Here is a 22,192-nt window from a genome sequence, read left to right on the forward strand (position 1 = left end):
CCTCTTGCAAAGATGAACAAGCTGTCTGTTTATCTACCTGCATGCTCCACATTCAAACGTCCCATTTCCGTCGTGGCAGGCAGGGCTATTCGGTTCTCCTTCGCTTTGACACAGACAATCACAGATGAACTGGAGATTGATTTCCACTTCTTCAGTGAATCCCAGTGGTTTAATTTTAATTGTTTCATTTTGTCCTTTCTTTGGACATTCATTTGCTGTTACATTAATCTCAAACCTAACCTGCAAACAAAAATAAAGTCTCACATTATTAAAAGGAACTTTGTACTAAGTAAAGAAAACACTAAGCACTAGAGATTTTAAGTGAAATTTGAGAGTAGGACGTGCATTGTTGATTACCTCATCTCCTATCGAAATATTGGAACATTTTCTTCCATCTTCCTGTGTGTCGTTCACTCCATTCTTGCAGTATGATTTGTAACTGATTGTCACTCCTTTTGGTAGCTTACTGTTTTCCAGGATCACCTCTGAAGAAAGGGACTAAACCAGTAGTTATTAGCTAACTTAGAATGGAGTTGCAAAAGCACTTTGATGGAAAAATCCAGGACAGTGCGCACAAGGTAGCTCTCTGACCCTCGTACTGATGCAGAGCCATCCGTACACTTGGAAGTGCAGGATGTGCAGGAAAATGAGCAGAAGAGGCTCTGGGGACTCGATCCCAGTTCTGATGTGTGTTGTGTCCAGTGGCTCTCATGGGGGAACATGAGCTGTCTCTGGCTCTGAACAGAACAGAATCCAAGCATGATGCTACCCCTCTCAGGAAATGCTGTGGAGTCTGCCTGTGCCCAGCAGAGGGACACTCTTGGGGCTGGGCAGTGCTGGGGTGCCCAGAAATCTCAGCTCACAGCTGCTCATGGCCATGCCAGGTAACCCCTTATCACACCTCAGCCCTGCTACACGTGGGCACTGGGAGACATTTCTTTGTGCTGCGTGCTCCAAAGGGGGAAATGGTGCCTCTTGGTACAGCACAGCTATGAGGAAAATATTCTGGGTCCAAATGTAGGAGCCACTGATGTTGATGAAAACATTTTTCTTAGAGTCAAGAGAGTGCAAAGGGGGCCTCTGCTTTTCTAAACGGAAGAAAGACAGGTAAATACCTGAAGGCTCTAAAGAAACAGGTTTGTGTTATATTTATCCTTCACAATACTAACCTCCTATTTTGTAGAGAAATTTAAAATCCACCTTGGAAAAATTCATAACTTAGAAGCAAGGAAAACAAATACCATGCAAACAAGATTTGAACTTACATTGTATGCATCAATGATCAACTGAATGACATTGCTGGAATTGGAAGACAATGTTCCCACTGCTGATTTTGGTATCAGGTTTTTCAGTTCCTGTAAATATTTACGAAAGTAAAAGGAAAATTACAGCCTTGCTAACAATCTAAGTATAAATTGCACTGTAGATGTGTGTGTGGTGATAGTGCATTATTCAAAAAATAAGGCTGAAGTGTTGCCAGCTTTTTGAGATTATACCAAGAACCGCTGGAATAAACAAATATTCACCTTTCTCTTCTGCACTTTGGCAATAAAGGCATTCATGTTACTGTAACAGAATAAAATAAAGATATTTTCTTGCAAAAATTAGCCACCAATCTCCATGATTTTAAAAAAGAAGCACAAGACTTGTAGAGGTAGGCAAACAATTTACAATTTCCAGAAGAAAAAAAACCATTAAAATTTGAAAGGAGGAAAAAAAATGCATCTCCTTCACACAATTATTTTCTATTTCATAATTGTATGCAGCAGTTCAGTTAATTTTAACCATGAGGAATATAAACAGATCAAAAGAACAAAATGTGTTCCTTCATAAGTGGCTATGCTTTCCTAAGCTATTTTGCTGTAAAACCATTCAGAAAAGGTAGCATTACAAATATGTTCTCCACCCCCTTTTACTTATTAAGAAAGTCAAGGAGGATTCTTTTCTTAAGTACAAGATCCATTTTCTCCTTGGAAATTACGCACACACGCAGCATCACTTTGAACAAGTGGGGAAAAGGGGAAAAGCTTAACAATAAAAGCATGAATAGCCAAATACTGGCTCTGTGATCACTTCCATCTCTTCTTGTTCTAATTTCATATCAAGCAGCTCTAATAAATTCAGTCCAGATCTAAGTCAGCCTCTTAGCTGTCAGTCTGTACAGGGGAAAGAAGTTCAGAGACCTGAAAATGCATTATATATCCTTACCTTATAAACTGCCTGAAACTCTTCAGTAACAGCAAAAATTGTCTGAATATTGTTCTCACTAAGCTTCTGTACCAGATGAGCAATAGAGGGATAATCCTGTTTAAATTAAACAAATAAAGCAAATCAAAGTTACGATGCTCAAGAGAAAATAACTGTTAATATTTTGATGTTGTAAATACAAAAGAATTTCAGAAGCATTCATAAGACTTTCAACTAGCCAGCTTATCTTATAGCTCCAAATCAAAGCCACCCCTGCAAACCAATATCCATCCAAAAGATTCCACGTATGCCCCAGGAAGAGAGCCGGTTTTGGAAGGGACAACAGAAATGCTGCCACACACCCTGACACTGAAATCCTCCAATTCCTAATTTCAACATTCTCACAGTTACCTTCAATATTTTTCCACACATTTGTGAAAAGGTATCTGACTTAATACCATTAAAACCACTTCTGGTACTGTTCCAGAAGAAATGTAAGTTGTCACTGGAGAAACACCATCTTAAATTTAGGAACATATGAACGTGCAAACTTGGTAAAGCTTACTGTGTTTACCCTATTCAGTAAATGTTTTACTTTTAACCTTTCCCCTACTTCACCTCTCAATAAACCAAAGCAGCCATGCTGCTAACATACTTACCATAAATTTGGTATTGTAAGATTTCAAGTAGTCTTAGGATTCTACAGAATCTCAATTAGCAATTAATGCAGAATTATGAGCAGCATACTCAATCAGTGAGAGCTCATGCTCAAATGACTCAAAATGCCTAACAGACTTAAAAATGAAATGAAATGAAATGAAATAAGAAGCCAGCCCTCATGAACAGAGACAGGTGAATCTATCATTTGGGTCCCAAAGTAAATGAAGCCAAGTATGATGCTATGTAAAACCGGGCAGAAGTAGAAATACTTCTGAGCACAAATAATAGTGGAAGTATGAGATAGCAGGATAGAGCCAGCACCAGAGTTTGCCAGTGGACGAGCAGAGTTATTAAGCACCACAAATGAAAGTTGACATTTCCTGAAGTTTTCCAACTACAACATTAACTCTTGCAGTTTTGCTTTTCTCACGCAGAAATCATTTGATTTAATAGAGAGGCAAAAGTAAATTCCGTAAGATGTAGTGTTCAGAAAACATGTCACTTGGCTGAATTGATTTTTTTTTTTTGAGTTAAGCACAAAGAATATTAATTTCCCTAAAGACAAAGTAAAGACTTACATAATAGTGGCTCATTGTGTACATATTATTTTCCAGGTGACATTTCCCATCATTTGGTAAAACAATTCCACCAAGTTTACCATCCCCTGCAAAGTGAAATCCAGCATCCGTGGAGAACACCAATAGCCTTGTAACATTTCTCCATCCAATCTGGTCCTTAGGAAAAAAACAACAACCAGTTCAGGTATTTTGTACCACTTTATTTTTTTTTTTTAGCAATATGGACCAATGTTGAAGAGTTAAGTGCATAATAAAAATAGAAAGTGCATGATAAACTTAGGAGAAGCCACACGATGAAGGGATCATCCTGAAAATTATATAATTCACTCAAATGTGCTCATGTTTAATTGTGTGCTCTAAAGCATTTGCTGCAGGATTTTCACCAAAGGTAACGAACATTCTATCTGCTCTTTTAAAACAAGACTCCGGATTGCTTCAGGAAGCGCTGACACCTTACACTGCTCAACAGTGTAACAGTGCAGTAACAAAGAGTAACCTCAGGTATCGCTTCTGGGGAGTTCATATTGCACAGGAACATAGAACTGTCTGTCAGATCAGAAACATGAAAGGCAGCAGTGAGCTGGATAAGAACTCCAAAAACATACAACAGTCTTGTTTGATCTACTTCTGTCTAAGAAGCTGGTAGGAATTCATCAAGCTACTCCGAAACCTGAGCTAGAAGCAGCATACAACATGAAATAATTGGAGCATAACTGCCAATTCAGAACTCCATACACTTGTGAGCAGAATTTGACTTTCTTTTACAGAAACCTTTAGAAACATCAATTTTGGAATGCATTCATCTTCTGTGAACACAACCTGGGACCATGTGCTTCACATGTGCTGGTTTCATCCATTCTATACATGTCTACACAAAACAAGTCAATGTATTCATGCAGCCTGCCCAGCGTACCTTACATTGCTAGCAAAAGTGGGACAAACTGAAACATCAGGCCAGCCACCATGAACACTAAGCTGTATTATTGCTATACTTCATCTAAAGCAACAGTTAGAACATTTCACTTTAAGAAAACCAATACACGCTTACCCCACAAACAGCAACTTGCATTATTGCATCAAATCCACCTTCAGGAGAATCCAGATTCCCAGAAATGTGCTGTTTACCTACAAGCTCATTGAACTTATTTCCTTCACTAGTAAGACTGAGCACATTTTTATAGCTAAATGGACTTGTACAGTTCTGGTCACCTGTACAAGGATTTCTGAGTTTGGCTGGTGTTGTACTTATATATGGCATCACAGTTTTCTCCACAAAAGAGCCAAATCCTAAGAAAAAAAAAAAAAGAGAAAAACTCTGTGAGCTGAAGAATGTAGCTCTCTTATTTACAGAATGCAAACTTGTTATAGATGATCTGACACTAGAAATGCTTCTCATACTTGTTTACATTCTACTTTCTCCACCACGTGTTTCCATATTTCTCAACAGATTCTATTCAGTCACAATACTGCTAGTTTTAAAAAAAGTCCCTCTCCATACGTAATTGTGTGAAGAATGTCAGGAAGGAAACATTTTATTAACAAATCTTTCTTACCAATTCGAAAATCTGAGGTTATTTTTTCCATCTCACGCATTAGAGCTGTTCCAAGGCTTTTCACATTCTCTAAATCGTCTTTCATAGAATAGGAGAGGTCCATGAGATAATAAAGGTCAATAGGGTAATCTTCAGCTCTCTTAAACTTCAATGAAAATGTTTGTGGTTCCCCTGTTTCGCAGATTAAACAACAAACAGAAGCCATTACAAATTCCACAAATAGCACACTGGCAGGAAAAATGCCTCTTAAAGTCAAGTCTTACAGATATTGATGGAGGTTTTGAACTAATTAATGGTGAACTTTTTCTTCTGTTAATTGAAATGATTAACATGAAATTATAGTGAAAAAAATTCAGAGCATTTCTTTCAGATGCCCAACACCACACATCTAAGTCATTTTATCTCCCCACAGAAGATACTAGCCTGACAAAAATTGAGCTTCCCTTACTTCCTGCAATTTTAAATCTTGATGCTCGCAATAATTTTAACAGGGTTCCTGTAAGATCTAGTAACACAAATTTTCCATATTTCCATAGATTTATTTGCATCCAAGATGACTGCAGGAATTCTAAGTTTAGGAATAACAGTGTTAAAATAGGTTTATAACACAACAGTTCTGGGTAGAATATTTAAAGGTACTCCGCATCAAGTATAGACTGAGAACATAGAAATAGCAGTGAGACAATTTGTTACTGTCTGTTGCAACTGGAAGCCCAGGCCCCGAGCTTTGCCAACAGTAGCACATGTCCCGCTCTGGTGTTGGAAGACAGCACAGAATTGCCCTCAAGTTAAATGGAAAAGAATTCTCTTGCCTATTGTATATGAAATAAGGAATGGAATTAGAAGTCTTTTTTCCACCCCATCCCTTCGTCACTAAATAGGGATTCTGCTGCTGATTAAGTCTGCTCAATGGTTAGCAAATATTTGGTTAATATTAGGAAAATAAGATGGGTAAAGGAGATGAACACATGGATCTGGCAGCTATGCAGCATGTTTTGTTAAAAAACAAACAAACAAACAAGCAGAACAAAACAAAAAATTTAGAGTCCTTAGCTACTGCTCAAAAGCACAGAAAACATCCCCTGGGTGTGCACAGTCTCTAATCAGAGAACTTGTGACCAAGGGAATTGCCTGTAAACGGAGCACTGAGCTTTTGGGTCATAAGGTTTTGGTTGCCCAGGTCCCTCATGTGTCTGCTGAACACTGTGTCAACAGGGTGATGATAATTTAGCCTCTTGAAGCTGAAAGGATAATTAGAACTAAACACCAAAACTGCAAGAGGACTTCTGCTCCTTCCTTTTCTTTCCTTCTCATTATGCTAAGCTGCCTCAGATCACCTTGCATTTATTACAGCAGCCCCCTACAAGCAGCTAGCTCCATGCATAGGCTCTTCTTCCAGGTAAATGCAAGGTATTTTCTGGACATCTTTACAGCACCTAGGAACTCTCCTTAAGAACAGTCTCCACTGTGTTCAAGCACTGTGTGAACTACAGGACTTGTTTCCTGCTATCCATTTGAATAAAATCTTTACAGGTTTGAAATGGTACGTAACTGCTCTGTTTTCATTAATTCAGTTCTGTGTCCACTTCTTTAGCTTCTGGAACCTATTTTATACAGCATACTGAAAATGTTGCTGCACACTGCAAAACCACTCAGCTCAGGCATGCAGACTTTGGACAACTGGAATAATTCAAGGAATAGGATGTGCTCTCACAACCTCTCCAGGCTTTTGCACACTCTTCCACATCCATTTCAAGAAGTGGCACTGCAGAAAATCAACTGCATACTACTGAAAACAAGAGAATCTAATCTTTTTGATACATCTAGAGAACTAAGCGGACATATTTACCATCTGTATCGGTTTTCTCAGAAGATCTATTGGGAGCAAGAGATAAAAAACTACCTTATCTTTTATAAAAATCTGTCAGTATTCAAAGTACCTCAACTCCTGGGGTTAACCTGAATAGTTCTGCTATTACTCATATAACCTGAACAGTGATCATTTCTGAAACAGAATGACTACACATTCAATACACAAAGTGCAGTTGTGGTGGTGGCAGGAAAATCACGTAAAAACTGGAACGAAACGTCCTTACCGACTCTTAGTTGCAGTACTAATTTCTGTGGCTGGATCTGTGTAATGGCCTCTGGTTTCAGCTTCTCCGCAGCACCTATCTTACGATTTGTTACTTCTCTATCTTCAAGCACCCGCTTGCTACCCCTAGGATTTTCTATATCTTGCTCAGGACAGCCTTTACTCTTCAGTGCTGCTAAGTCATCACATCGGGCAGATGTTGGTTCTCCTTCTTGCAGAAAGTCCTAGAAAATATGGATGAATAAACATTACATTTACAGCTCTGCAATCAGTTATATTCCACACACAACACTTTTTTTTTTTTAAACCATTATTCCATACTTCAAAAAAATGCAATAATAAAACACAGTAGTTCATATTTTACTCAATGCATCAGTGACAGTAGCTTAATCCAGGAGTTTGCATCTACGTAGACTAAACTGTGTGAAAGATATCAGCAAGATGAAAGAAAATAGGTGTATTTCCAATGTCATCACTGGCAGAAGCAGGGAATCTTTGTAGATCAGCTACTCTGGAAGTTACAGCTGATGGGAAAAGCTCACATCTTCACGCAGCTGACAGTTATGTGAACTTACTCGTACAGCCTACTTTCCAACTGCCCTCCCTTCTTTTTTTTGAAAGGCTCTAATTAGTGCTTATATAAGAGCATCTCAGTAGTCCACAATATAACAGAGGAGATACACTGACAGAGCAGGGGAAAGGCAGGCAACAATTCTTTTTATATTGGAGGAAACTCAATCCAAAAGTAAGATCCATTAGCAAGAAAAAGAAAAAAAAGGCAACAACAACAAAAACCTCTAAACCAAACCACACCCAGCCTTGCTCTGAGCACAAATTACCATTCCCTCAAACATACAAAAACGCTCTAATCTGAAACACGAATAAATATGGTTTCTAACTGAGGACAGTCAATCTCATTTCTCCCTCTCCTCAAAGCATACATGTAAATACATGTATCTTACAGCTTGTCAGATGCTGATGAGAAGCTGATGAAAGCCTCCAATAAATCTGACTGCTTAAGGCCAAATTCTAAAGTCAGGTCAGTTTACTTGAAGTGCCTAAAGCTTACAAACTGAGTGGAGGGACAGTCAGCACACACTGCATGTGGGTAAATACACAACATCATCTTACAGATGAAACAAGAAAATTTCCCAGTTCTCAACCATAATAAACCCATCCTCACAAACCCCAGCTCTACACAAAAATGTGAACATCTTCCTTTCAAAAGCAAACCTCAGCTTTCTTCCTCTACTCCATCCATGTCTGTCCTAAATTACCTCTTATTCTAATGTCACTGAAAGAATACAGTTAAATATGTCCAGATGGACTGCATGCTGGAATGATTTTAAATAGCTACGAGATGGCCTGTAAAATCTTCAAACACTTAACACTTAGAAACAGAAAAGTAAACATGTTGTGAAAAGATCTACTCAACCCTGGACACTGGGAAAATCAGGGTACTGAATTTCTAAGTACAAATAGGGATTCGAGGAAGAGCCACAGGAAACTACAACTGACAAAAATAGACAGTTCTATACATTTGAAGTATTTATTTAAATTTGAAACCAATGGGAAAACAAACCATGAAAGGAATTGTGCAATACTTACTGTTTTTTTACACCAACCACAGTTTGGCCCTGCCTGTATACATTCCCCACATGACTTTGCATTGGCTTTTATGCAGTCACTTCCACCTATGAAACAACACAGACAGGACACTTTATTTATAAAGAAGTGCTAACAGTAATATAATTTTAGTTTGCTTCATACTAGTCCCATAAACTAAGTTCTAAGTACAGACAGGTTATTAATAAGAGACATGAGTGACATATTGCTATTGGAACTCATCTAGCATATTAATCATCCTAAGTAATCGCTAAATTTAAATAGTTTTTAAGCAACAGTAAGCAGTAAAGTCAAGTGATTTACCTTGCTGAGCAGATCCACTCCATATCAAGCAACAGAGGATGCCAGCCCATGTGAGCAATGTTAAATTAGTCTGAAATACAAAACCAGATTGTGTGATTTACTGTGACTAGTGAGCAAAAAAAAGCTGCGCCAAAGAACACGTGTAACTGTGTTGCTTCCCTGGGGCATTAGGTACACAGAATACCTGATCACATGTCCTTGTCCACATCAATTGGACAGATGAATGTGTTTTCATCTGATACAACCACATTTGTGGACAAACCCTGTATTTATGAGACACCAAACGAGGAAGCTGCTTCTTACATTCTTATGAAGTACTCTTGCTAGGTAAACCATCAAGGTAAGAGGAATTTGGACAAACTCAGGGTGAAAACCAAAACCTGACAACATATTAACATCCTATTTAAGAATACTGATGCTCTGTATGTCATCAGAGAGAATCTTCCAAATAAAGATACTGGAGAAATACGAGAGAGAAACAGAGCTTCCTTATTCGAGTCTCTGCCTTAAGGCAAGAAAATCTTCCAGGCCCTTTTCAAAATCTTTTCCAAGGAACCTTCAAAGGTTACAGCCCAGCCTGGCACCTGTACTACGAACTAGCGAGCTCCTGTCAAAGGATGTTACTTAAAGCATCACTGATAAACACTCTGCTATTTTTTTTTCCTTTAGACAAGAGAAAATTAATGGGTAACTTTCTTATTAAGGAAAAGACACTCTACCCTTTTACCAAAGCTACAAACCTCAATGAAAACCTGCCAGAGCAATAAATACATGCAAACTGTATAATCTATATGCCTTGTGAAACAAGATTTGAATGCTTATGAAGTATGACCTACAGTCACTGAGCAGCTGTGTTCAGGAATTAGTGCAGAGACTTCATATACCAGAGTCAGCTCGGGATTCCAGAGTCAGGACTATGGTCTAAAAATCAGTTTCGTGCACCATTTTTTTCCCCTGGATTTTCTTCTACTCCAATAGTAGGCAGGGTCTGTCTTCACAGCTTTCATATACATTTGAAAAGTTGAAGTTATTTTAAATTTAATTTCTCTTCTGCTCATTATAATAATGTGAATTTGGATCCTGGCTGCCAATTTCCTTTGCAATCCTAAGAGGTTGCTGCTGACTGTGGCGCTTTCAGGCATCCTAAAAATATCAAAATTCACAACAAGTTTTTGTTCTAAAAGCTATCTTGTAATTTAGCCAAGGGAAAGGAAACTTGGCAGTCCTTTAAAATGAACCTGCCATTTTCTGGAAGACATACCATTATTCATATGAATTAGCAGCAAAGAGAACGATGCTTAAATTAGCACAGCAGTTGAGTTTTGGTTTTTGCACACTGATTTAGGGCCGTTCATAATTGTTACTCTGCACACACAGACCCATAACTTAGGACAGCTGCTCTAAAACCTGGTGGAGAAGGTTTCAAACAGAAGCCAACCCTGTGTTAACAAAATTTATCCAACAGTAATATTACATGTTTCATATTTTTTCTGACATATCACTTTGGCCCACTTGTGTCTTCGGCAGATCCTGCAGCCAGAGAGTCAGGGAAGTTTGGACACTGAGAGAAACACAGCGTGAAATAACTTTGCTGGATATCGTGCAGATGCGCATCAAAATTTTTTGGTTAGAAGAAAAAAAAGAAAAAAGTCAAATAACAAAATGGAACAGAAAAAACGACCTGTGAATTATATGTGGCATAACTTTTGAGCATTCCTTCGCTTGCAAACTTGTAAGTCAGGAATACTCTTTATGAAATGGACTCTGTAGGCAATCTCTTTCTAAATCAAACATGTGCAACTGCAAACCTGGACGGGAGGGTTATTGTGGTCCAGGAAGTGCAGGCAGAAGATTGAGAATGAGCCTGAATGGAGGTCAGCAGGGGAAGCAGCCACAAGGAACATGAGCACTCTCATCAGACCAGCAGCCCTGAGGGGAAAGCCTTACTGATGTGCTAGGATTTAGGTTCCTTCTTGCCGGGTTTCACCAACTGTATGTTGCACTCAACAAACCTCACTTCCCCCTGTGAAGGGAAGAATTGCTCCTGCCGTTTGGCTTTAAGTACAGACCACAGTGGGGAGGTCTTTTCAGCAAGAATAAAGCCTGAAGCTGCCTGCATTGGTTTAGTACTGCCTTGTTGGCCAAAATTATAAACAGTTCACCTTTTTAGGGCAGACCAGCAGTGGTATAGCAAGCCCACGCAGACTATATAAATAAGCCAGCAAAGATGTGACACAGTGCTAAAACTATGACTAAGACAATTTGGAAAAGAAATGTTCCTGTGGAAATGCATCTGCGTGATGAATGCAGTTCTGGGCACCGGCTCCCCGTAAAGCTAACAAGGAAAACGTCCTTTCCCATATAAGGCTGCGACTGAGCAGCCCGCCCTCCCATAAGGGCTCACTTCCTTCATCTTCCACTTAACAGCTTTTCCATCTGCCCAGGAACTGAACAACCTCAGGACCGGGCTGCTGATTTGGGTGCAGCCGGGATTAATGTGAGTAGAGCCACATGCCGGCTTACTCCAGCAAGCTGGGCAAGTCCATGTCACTGCTCAGTACCTGGCACTGCTGAGCTGCAGGCTTTATGTGATGGACATACAGCAAAATGAAGGGTGCCTGGATGCACAAGACGGTTAAAAAGAACCTTTGGAAACCTGTGGTGGAGTGGGAACTAAACCACGTGTCAGTATTTGACCACAGAACATGGCAACAGAATATAACTCATTGTTAAGAGAAAAAAACATTTTGCACAAGATCTATATATTTTCCCATTACACTCATTTGTTTTTCAAATTAAACACTAGAAAAATATCACAGAACCCCTGAAAAAGGTTCCCCCTGGAAAAAAAAAGCAGCTTGAAGCATTCAAAAGGTAAGCTTGCCAGGAACTAACATCCCCCTATTTAACAGCTAAATGACCAGCTGGAGCCTGTTTAATAGGCTGCAAATCATGTGCTGCTGAGAAAGAGATCTTAAAATTACTTCTGTATGTTTGCTAATGGTAATCTATTTTTGTTAAGTATTGTAGGAAGACAAACATGGACATAACCTTGAAATCTTTAATGCGCTTTCCAAGATTTTTCACTAACTGCCTCATCAAACACACTCGAGTAGACCTTTTTCACTGAAAATAAATAAATAAATAAATAAACATATCAACACATTTATGGAAATCCCTGCAGCTTCTAATTTCAAACAAGAGACTCATCAAGTTGCAATGGGAGAAAAGGAGAATTACTTCTCTGTAGTGAGACTAATTCTGAATTTGCAAATCAAATATCAGCACCTTTCTATTCTGCTAATCATCACACGTTTAAAAATTAAATCTCCTCCACAGGATGAAAGCCTTTTGCAGCTTTAGAATTGCATCTAGAGCATTAAATGGGCAAATGGGATCAAGAAAAAAAAAAACAAACCAACAAAACAGATGAAAATTATAGGAGCACTAATTCTTGAGAAATCAAGTACTGATGGCTGAGATGCTCAGCCACTGCAGCACTGATCCATGCTGTAAGCAGAGCCCAGGTGGGCTGTGGAGCTAACATGCACCATCAAGGAAAGCCAAAAACTTTGAGGTATCAGCCTCATGCCTCGCTGTGCAGCTTTACATCAAAACATGTGGCCACGCTTCAGAACACCAGGGAAGTATCTCGAGGTCAGATATCCGGCAAGAGCAAAGTTGCTGTGCAAAAGCCACCTTTTTGAGGCAATAACCACACACCCTGCCCCACTGACAGCCACATCCCCACAGACCACTCTAAACCTACAAATCTAGAAATTAATAAGCAACTTGCACTTTTGGACTAGCGTTTGCACTTTGTGAAGACTGACATCTCTGTGGCATGGGGTGTTTTCATGGGTTTAATTTTGACTGTGAAACGCTATACAAAATTGATCTCTTTTGGAAGTGAGTCAATGTTTACACAGCCATTAATCCAGCCAAGCAAGGAGCTGGTTTAAACCTCTGGGTGCAGAAATGCTCACTCTGCCATGGCAGAAGCAGTGAGAAGGGGATGGAGGAACAGAGCCTTGGCACAAGCCAGAGGACAGCTCTCTGCAGGAAAACCGCGGGGCTGCATGCAGGACCAATGCCTGCAGGTCAGCCCCCACTCCCAGCCTGTTTATAAAAGAAGCAGGAAGAGGCACGTTCCTAAAATAAGCAGAATTGAATACTCTCTGGAGACACCCGATGCAGGCTCAATGGATACGATGCTGAAAGAGTTCTCTCTTCACTCACTCCAGAAGGCTAACTGGCCTTAGTGAAAAGCCCAACATTTCAATGTGATTTTTAGAGACTGGCAGAACAAATCCCATTCACAATTCTGAGACGTGGAAGGAAACGACACAGCATTTTTCTTAACTGAAGGAACCAACCAAACCTGGTGACACAGAACATGTACTACAGACCTCTAACACCAACCTGCACTGCTAGCAGCAGTCCTGGTAACCAGCCACACCTCCTGCAGCCACTGTCATTCACTGCAAACCCAAATTTGCTCAGTATGCAATGCCTGCAAGCACAATACCTTCTGCTTGTGTAGTGCTTCATTGCCAAGCCTCAAATCACTATAAAAAAAAATGGTGGCAAAATGGTGTCCTCTTCCTCTATTTTCAGAGAGGTACATTACTTCAAAACACACAGGTACAAAAACTAGAAGTGTTTTGCACCATGGACTTAATCTTAGGCTTTTTATCCAAAGGTGCGCTGTGGATTCTCCAACTTCAAGTCTTCAATAGGTGGTCTTCATCTGAGACCTCAGCAGCTACCTTACTTATGTCAAATGTCACTGTGACACTGATTCCAGCTAGAACACATTGCTTGCAGAGCACATCCAGAGCGAATCCTAGGTCCACCACAACAAGAAATAACGTGACACACGAATCTCCACATGAAGTGGAGATTTGGGGTCAGAACTGACAGCTGAAAAGCAGCCTATCTCTATCAAAGAAGTAAAACCTTCACTCGCCCCACAGCGCTGTTTGTTTGCCAGCTATGGACTCGGCCTGCTGCACAGCATGGTGAGGGCGTGCTCCCACAGGGCGGCCACTGCCCTTAGCTAAGGGATCAGCAGGCTGGGCTGCCTGCAGGCAGGGGCAGCTGGGGCAGGGCAGGGAGCTGGATGCAGACAGCCCAGGAGGACTCAGAAGTGCAGGCTTAGGAGCGGGAGCCGGTAACTGGTAGCACCACAGCTCATGCGGGAACACCAGACACGGGCCTGCTCACAGTGACCTGCTGCATGGATGGACGGATGGATCACCCAGCCCAGGATGCTCTCAACTCCCCAGCAGCTTCACAGAGATTAACCTCAGTAACACGGAAAGAATGGAACATTAACCCAGATCAACAGGCAAAATAACAAATTCTTCAGTACTGAAACAGTTTTTACGCAAAAAATCATCACATCGAGACTGCTTACTCAAACTGTGTCCTGAAAGAGCTTTAAGCACAACGGCTTCAGCTGCTGCGAAACTACAGGATAAAAAACCAGCAGTGCCTCATGCTGGGCTTCATTTCTCTTTGTCAGTCATCATCTCTAGGTTAATGGAATACAACAAGCATGTTCAACAAATATCCATGGTAAGTACTTCCATAGCCACGTGGTTGCAGTGATGCATCCTATTAAAATAATATAGACGCATAAGAATAGGGTCTGCGTATATAATATCGCATATAATACACCAGTTAGGGCTTAAATTTTAATTACAAGGAGTTAAAAACCTACCGGAAACCAATTTTCTTCTCAGGTAGGGAGAACAAATGCTCAAGCATGTTTATCTGAGGTTAATCTGACACAGCGCATGCCACTGTTTTGTTCAGAAAATCCCCCGCAGATTTAGGAGTAAAAAAAAAAAAAAAAAAAAGATGAAAATACACATTTCTGAATGTGACAATCATGGAGAGATGTATCACAATTCTGCAGCTTCTGCAAGGGAGCGAGAATCCACCTCTGTGCGTAGTAAGGTAGGCAAACACACCTGGTAACACAACTGGTTTGCTCAGTCTCGTTAAGATCTTACAGCAGGTAACTGCCCATAGTTAATCTGTACTTACAGCAGTAGAAAAGTTCATAGGAGATTAAGTGGCCCAAGATTCACCAAAAAGGGACGCCTGCAGGCACTGGGTTCCAAAAAACACCCATGGGTTTTAAACCACTACTAAAAACCCCGTATGTGCTTGTGTCACTTCGCTTCTTCAGCTGAATACCTGAATTTGAGCACTTATCATCATCAACTTATCATTGCGACCACAGCTTCTGGGAACAGACAGGGACCTCTGGACATCATATCTGCTTGTATGCTTAAAGGATGTGGTTTCTGATTGTTAATTTACTAAGGACACTACTTTAAAACAGAATGGCTAACTTAACAAGCACACACAGTTGGGTCACAGCATTCCTTTATATGCAGTACTTGCTAGTATTTGTTCCCAGATTTCATGGGAGCCTTCAACATAATAGCAGTTTTAAGTAGTGGAATGAACAATGATTAAGTAAATTTCTGAAGAATACATTTTGGTCTTGATTTGAATCTCTGAATGGAAACACATCTGCTCAAGTTAGGTGCCTGGCTGCACGGAGATGGGGGGATGGAGACTTTTTTTGATAGAACACACAGATTTCCCCTATTGTCGGAACAAGTTTCAGAAGAATATTTATCACCCACAGTGGTTTTATGTGACATCTCTCCAACCCAAGAAAGACAAAACCAAGAGGACATGGTATATTTACTGGTAGCAGAGTACAGCAAAGAGGTGCTAGTGGTTCCCAGATATTTTATAGCACTAAGGCAAAACCAAGAACAACAAAAATACCCTTGCAATCAGCTGCAATCCTAAACTAAACTGAATACAGACAAGAAGAAGTTGTGTAGTACTCCACTAACTTGTATAGATTACTTCTGCCTTTTGAAGGTAGAAATATATTCCAAAAAGAAAAAGAGACTCAAGTCCAGATTCCATGCTGATGACAGTGACAAAGTAACAGAATGAGAGGAGAAAAGAGAGTACAGGGACAATGTGAAGACCTCAGTGACAAAGAACTTTCATCTGTCGAGGCAGCAAACACCAAGAGCAACCTGGATCTCTTGCCCTTGTTGAGATGCCTTTTGGAAAGTACCGTGGTACAGACAGGACAGATGTTGGTTCATAAGCATCATTTTTTGAAGTAGGGATATTTTTCAAACAGTATGTGTTTATTATGGCGTAGGCAAAGAGTGTATTTGAGTAACATTTTCTTCAACTGCTGAAACATAGTTTTAAGCCAAAGTTCCACAGCTAGGAGTTCCTCTGGAAAGCATCTTGATGCTTGTAAGGCAAGTAGTACTTAGACTCATATAACAAGCAGCCTGCCCACGATCACCACATGTAAGAAAAAGATAAAGAGCCAAGCGAGGTGCTCTTTCTCATGAAAATATTATTTTTTTTCACATGTTTACTTACACATTCTTACAAGTGACTTATCCACAGGTAAGTGTTTATAAAATAAGATGTGTTTTGGAAAATGACTAACAAACAGGCACACTATGCTTAATGTTCAACATTACATTAGAAGAGAAACACTGCTTCTTATATTCTCAAGCAGAGCAGGCAGAGCCTGTAGCTATGTCTAATTGAATTAAAAAAAAACGGCAATATCACAGAATCACAGAATCACAGAATTGTAGGGGTTGGAAGGGACCTCCAGAGATCATCGAGTCCAACCCCCCTGCCAAAGCAGGTTCCCTACAGCAGGTAGCACAGGTAGGCATCCAGGCAGGTCTTGAACATCTCCAGAGAAGGAGACTCCACCACCTCCCTGGGCAGCCTGTTCCAGTGCTCCGTCACCCTCACTGTAAAGAAGTTCTTGCGCACATTTGTGCGGAACTTCCTATGCTGCAGTTTCCAGCCGTTTCCCCTTGTCCTGTCTCCACTCACCACTGAAAACAGTCTGGCCTTGCCATTCTGCCCCCCACACCTTAGATATTTATAGACCAATATGCTTTTACTGTTTATTATCTACATCTTCAGTATTCCCAGCTTCAACTGAAACACGTACACCTTGTTCTGAAAGGCCAGCTTGTAACTTCTTGTTTTTCTACACCTCTCAAACTATGATGCTTACAAAAATACTGAATAAAAAAAAACCAAAAATGTAAACACCTCCCCATTTTTCTTTCTTTAATAAATGCCATATCAGTGCAATCTCTCTGCATCAAGCTGCGATTCCTACAAGTACATCATGAATATCCCTGAATTTCAAGCAAGCACAAAACAATAAAACCTGTTCATTATGCTGATTGTGGTAGCATGCAAACACATCACCAAGATGCTCAGCCTTGCAGAAGCACCAAGAGCAAGACCACGTGTAAAGATATTGTGGTTGAGACTAATATTTTCTCTAACAGCAGCTCCTATAGATGTGTACCTTGAAAGCTTCCTCTTTTATATGGCAACATTTAAGTTTCAAGAAACAAAACTTACTTTTTTTTTTTTCCACGAGTCTTCACTAACAAAAATGTTCCCCAACCTGTTGTTAGGAGAAGTTTTCAATAGCCCAAACTCTAAGCACACCACCTCCACAGCTTCATAGGACTCCTTACTGTGCCTGTACTGCTATCAGCAGCCAGTCTTCCATAAGAAATACACAGGTTTTTCATTATACAAGCACCTTTTAACACAATTGCATTAAAATAAACCAAAACATCTGTTGTTGTGTCACATTTCATATGCTTTGTGACCCACCAGCAATTTCTACCACAATAATTTAATTTCCCCTCTTGCTTAATGTGACACTTTTGCGTGGGGACAGATGCATTCAGCACTGAGCTTGTTTGCATCGGTTTTGCTAGCATACCTCACTTCTCAGCTAAGTTTAGCATTTCCAGCTCAGGTTACAATCAGGAATGCTATCAAATGATTTAAGCTATTCTAGCAGAAAACACGGGTGCTTGTTCCTTGTGGAAGTATTAGATTCCTACATAATCTGCACCACTTACTACTCCCATAAGGAGCCTATTTAATTTTGTGCAACTCAAGCCTCACATTCACCCACACGCAGGGAAAAGTTTAGTTAAACATAGGAATATCACACTTAACAAAGCTGATTGTAATTGATGCTTCTAAGGCTGCAGTGCCTTAGCAATATTCCACAGCCATCCTAACGCCTGGCTAAATTCACTTTAATCCAAGCTTTTGTTTTAAGCAGAAAGCAGAAGAGGGGCAAGTACATTCTGAAGTGAAAGAAACTGTCAGTTAATACAGGGTACTGCTTGCTGCACTGCAGGTACTACAGGAAGCCATGGGCTGGCACACCACAGAGTGCAAACTCAACGGAAACTCCACTTTTACATGGCAGCATTACCCGCCAGTAACCATCATTAACACTCTGATGCAGTTTCGGCAACTAAAACCAAGATGAAAGCCAACTGCTGCTAAAAGAAACCACAGTGCTGCATCCCCACCTCCAAAACTGAACCCCATGCTCCAGGTCCCAGCGCCCACCAGCACCTCAGTTGTGCAGGCTGGGGGTGGGTGCCTTGAGACAGCCCACTCCTCCTCCACAGCAAGACCGACTTTCTGGAAGCTTCAGTGGACCAAAGCAGACCAAGTGGACAGATGAACAGTGAAGAAAACGTCACAGCGGTTGTCAGAGTGAAATCCCATCAAGCTTTTTGGGTGCTGTTTATTTTTCACTTCAAAATTCTAATGACAAGCGCCTAGCAGAATGTTTATATGTAGTATCTAAGTATTTAAATTGTGAATTTTAAAAAAGATTCACTATTCTATCGCAATTTACAATGAGGCTGGTACTGAAACAACTCTGATCCCCAACACACTTTGAATACTGGGTAAATAGTCAGGGAAGCGAACACGAAGAATTCATAACAACAAAAAGGTCATCCTACCAAGATACGGTTTTGTAGATCTGTATCTATTCTACATACCTACCTACTGATAACAAAAACAACCATGATTAGAACACAGACAACAACATCTGGCTAGGTATAAGCACACACTGCAACACTGGACTTCTCCTACATTTCAATCTGGAAGCCTGAGCACTGGCAAGAAGCTCACCCATCTGAGGAAAAAAAACTACGTCAATCCTAAAATGGCTATTTTTGTTTTATTTATTTTTTACAAGAGATCCATCATAAAACGCTTCATAAAAAGCAGTCCTTGCCTGAATAACTTGTCTAAGAATACACTTTTGCTGCTTCCCAGAGCAGGACATTAAGCTTGGAGCCCACAGGCCCCTTCTGAGGGGACAGCAAAGGGCAGTAACAGAGGAGGTTTCTCACACATCTGAACAGATCTCCCACTCCAGCACTGCTGAATGGAGATGCTTCTTTAGGTCCCAGTTCCAGACTTCGCACCATTCATCCCTAACTTGTGGCCAATCCCACCCAGCAGATGTGGAAGGCTCCACAACACTTAACGCCAACTAAACTGTGGATCATTGCAGTCTCACACTCTTCTCATTAGCCACATTCTCCAATTCCTCCCCTTCACCTACAGAACGTTACTAGTGATGATTGCGGTCACCCCCCCAAAGAAGCTGATCTAACTGAATACTGATTTTTTAATCAAGACATGGGAGCAGCTGGGCTGACTTCCACTGCTGATGTAGGTACAATGAAGACCACAAGCTACAGACAGGAGGGAGAGTGTGATCACAAGAATTAGGACCTGCATTGGTGTGAAGTGCTGCAGGGCCATGTTCTTAGGGAAATAAAATGTACGATCAGTTGAATTTGTGGTTCAGTGGGTACTGGGACACTTTATGAAGTACCATATTCAGCTCAATTTGAAGCCACTCGCCTACCGCAGTTTTGAGCTCTCTCTAATGAATGTGCTCTTTTTTTCTCTTTAAACTCTGCATTACAGCATTACAACTCCTTCCAGCTACAAGAAAATGTTAATCATATTAAATACTGACACTGTTCATTTAGAAAGTGAAACTGCATTGTGAATTATGCACCAAAAAGAGCCACTATCTGAGCAAGCTTTTTTACTGCCATGTAGACACTATTCCAAAGGGGCAGCTGGCCATGATAAAAGTAAAGTGCTGGCAGCAATTCTACATGCTAAAGTTACTCCTTAATGCTAAAGCAGAGTCCTTCACTGAAGCTGCTGAGGTCAGCAACACAGCTATGTAACATTTCATTTCAGCCTTTGAAAATGTAAGTAAGCCGCATCTGCAGTGCAGGGAGATACATACACAGAGAAAAAACAATGCTCATCATTGTTTATCAATTTTAAGATGCCGCTTAAACAACCTATAGCTGGTAAGGATAGCACATTCTTCCGAAAAAGGAAATTTGCTGTTTCCTTGTTTTTTAAAACACTTGAGTCCACACCCAAGAAAATGAAATTCTTGAAAACTTGTTTCTCACACAGTTTTTTATTTGACAAAAACAACATAGACAAAATATGCCCCATTTTTGACCTGCACGGTAAAAGAAGATGCAACTCCGTAAGTGTGACACATATTTTGCATGAAGGTTACATTCATGCGTAAGTAAGGATAGATTTTTAAAACACAAAACCAACAAACTGACATTTCAAAAAACGCTCAGGCTTCGTGTTTTATGGAGGTGAGCTACAGAACTCCTCTCAGTATCTGGACAGTCTTTGACTCACAATGACAAGTGAGCACATACACTAAATACAGCCTTGTAAAATCTTTGATCTTTGAGCTCCCTTCCAATCCAAGCCATCCCATGATTCTATGAAAAACAACAGAGAAACCTCAGAGAAGGAAATTCCTGACTTTCTCCCAGGCCCATCAAAACTAATTTCTCAATACAACGGAAAACATAACTTCAGTCAAAAAAAGAAAAAAAGCAGCTAGAACACACTGCTTCAAAGGCAGCAAATAACTCACCTTGCTTACACTTGATATCTTGTGTATTGCGCTAATAAAAACTTCCTTGGTTCTCTTTTCTACCATCATTAGAAGGGGTATTTCACTTGCGGACTGGACACGTGCAAAGTCTTCAGTCATTCCAGCACTGAATGCTGTGATAATATACTAGCTCATCCCACTGCAGAATGCAGTGCAAATTTAATCACAACCAACTACAGAGATGTGTCAGCTCTCATTCCCCGGAAAGCTCTTTTTATTTAACATCATAAAGATGATAATCTTTTGTATTTACCTCCACTTCAGAAATAGGTTTCCTTTCAGCCGTACTATCTTCACACCACAGCCTGTACCAAAGAGTGCTAGAAGCAGACAGCTGAGGGTCTAGGCAGAGACTGGATATTGTTCAATTTAATACTTGAGCAATTGAGTCTAGAGGGGATGCCGGCCAAGCTGCCACCACACCAGATCCTTCCAATGCCTTCTACGGCTCCTGCAGACCTCCCACCACCTGCATTACTGCATGGCTTGGCAGGATGGCATCATGCAGCATCTCTCCTCCGCACAAATGGTGCTCCACATCCTTGAAGTCATGGTTGTATGAACCAAACCACCCCACTGCCATTGCTGCTTTGTTTTACATAGCCACGATCTTGTGGGCAAGATGCACAAACTGTCCAACATGCTACCTTTGACTCACAGTCTCACCATTTCCTAAATGAAATACTAACTCTTCCTAAATTGAGCTCATGTAATTATTTTTCATCATTTTTTAAATAACCACAAATCAGTCATTTTTGCACGAGGATGATTTCAGTGTTTCAGTTCAGCCCAATATATAATTATTGTTTCTGATTTTACCACAAAGGATGAGAAAAGAAGATACTTTCACTTTTTCAGTTTGACTTCCACATCAAAAGTGCCATTATTTGCACAGCTTTACAGGTAAAAAAAAAAATCATTTGTTAACAGGCACAGTAGAAAATTACCTACATGTGAGTACTCAAACACAGCATGTATACCACACACAACCTTGCAGTTTAATGCAGTAGGAGCCCATACAAACGATGGCTCGCCTTCCTGTTTATATACCAGATACCATTGTGAGCAGAAGTTAAAAATAAGCTAAGACAAACCTAGGACAAAGTTAAGCATAAGCGATCCTGTACCAACCCAGAATGAAATAAACACATTACAAATACCACGTTAATTTTTTTTAGGGGGGCAATGCTATATTGAGCATGCTACAGCTTATGTGCATTTTGTGCATTTGAGGAGAATCGGCAGTTAAGCAGGGTCTCACTAATCAGAAGCATGGGGAAAATTACTATAGACAGTAAAGGAA

The 22,192-nt window shown here is 40.4% G+C and overlaps 1 protein-coding gene across 4 annotated transcripts in view; it reads right to left on the reverse strand.

The window, feature by feature from the left end:
• ITGB1 (integrin subunit beta 1) overlaps nucleotides 1–22,192 on the reverse strand; it is a 41,728-nt gene that overhangs the window by 14,556 nt on the left and 4,980 nt on the right. For 2 of the 4 annotated variants that reach the window (XM_042888300.1, XM_042888299.1), the window contains exons 1-11: nucleotides 20,869–21,003; nucleotides 9,003–9,072; nucleotides 8,682–8,767; nucleotides 7,075–7,297; nucleotides 4,979–5,149; nucleotides 4,474–4,712; nucleotides 3,426–3,581; nucleotides 2,209–2,304; nucleotides 1,266–1,355; nucleotides 358–498; nucleotides 38–240 (exon numbers count right to left, since the gene is read on the reverse strand). In XM_042888300.1, coding sequence (XP_042744234.1) covers nucleotides 38–240; nucleotides 358–498; nucleotides 1,266–1,355; nucleotides 2,209–2,304; nucleotides 3,426–3,581; nucleotides 4,474–4,712; nucleotides 4,979–5,149; nucleotides 7,075–7,297; nucleotides 8,682–8,767; nucleotides 9,003–9,072; nucleotides 20,869–20,988 — 1,595 coding nt within the window. In that variant the 5' untranslated portion in view covers nucleotides 20,989–21,003. Of the gene's footprint in view, nucleotides 1–37; nucleotides 241–357; nucleotides 499–1,265; nucleotides 1,356–2,208; nucleotides 2,305–3,425; nucleotides 3,582–4,473; nucleotides 4,713–4,978; nucleotides 5,150–7,074; nucleotides 7,298–8,681; nucleotides 8,768–9,002; nucleotides 9,073–20,868; nucleotides 21,004–22,192 lie in introns of those variants that run through there. The other 2 variants (XM_042888302.1, XM_042888301.1) reach the window with 1 other exon arrangement.

This window comes from Lagopus leucura, unplaced genomic scaffold (genome assembly GCF_019238085.1).
Source record: "Lagopus leucura isolate 7727_CA_CO unplaced genomic scaffold, USGS_WTPT01 Super-Scaffold_100157, whole genome shotgun sequence".
In the NCBI taxonomy this organism is placed as follows: domain Eukaryota; kingdom Metazoa; phylum Chordata; class Aves; order Galliformes; family Phasianidae; genus Lagopus; species Lagopus leucura.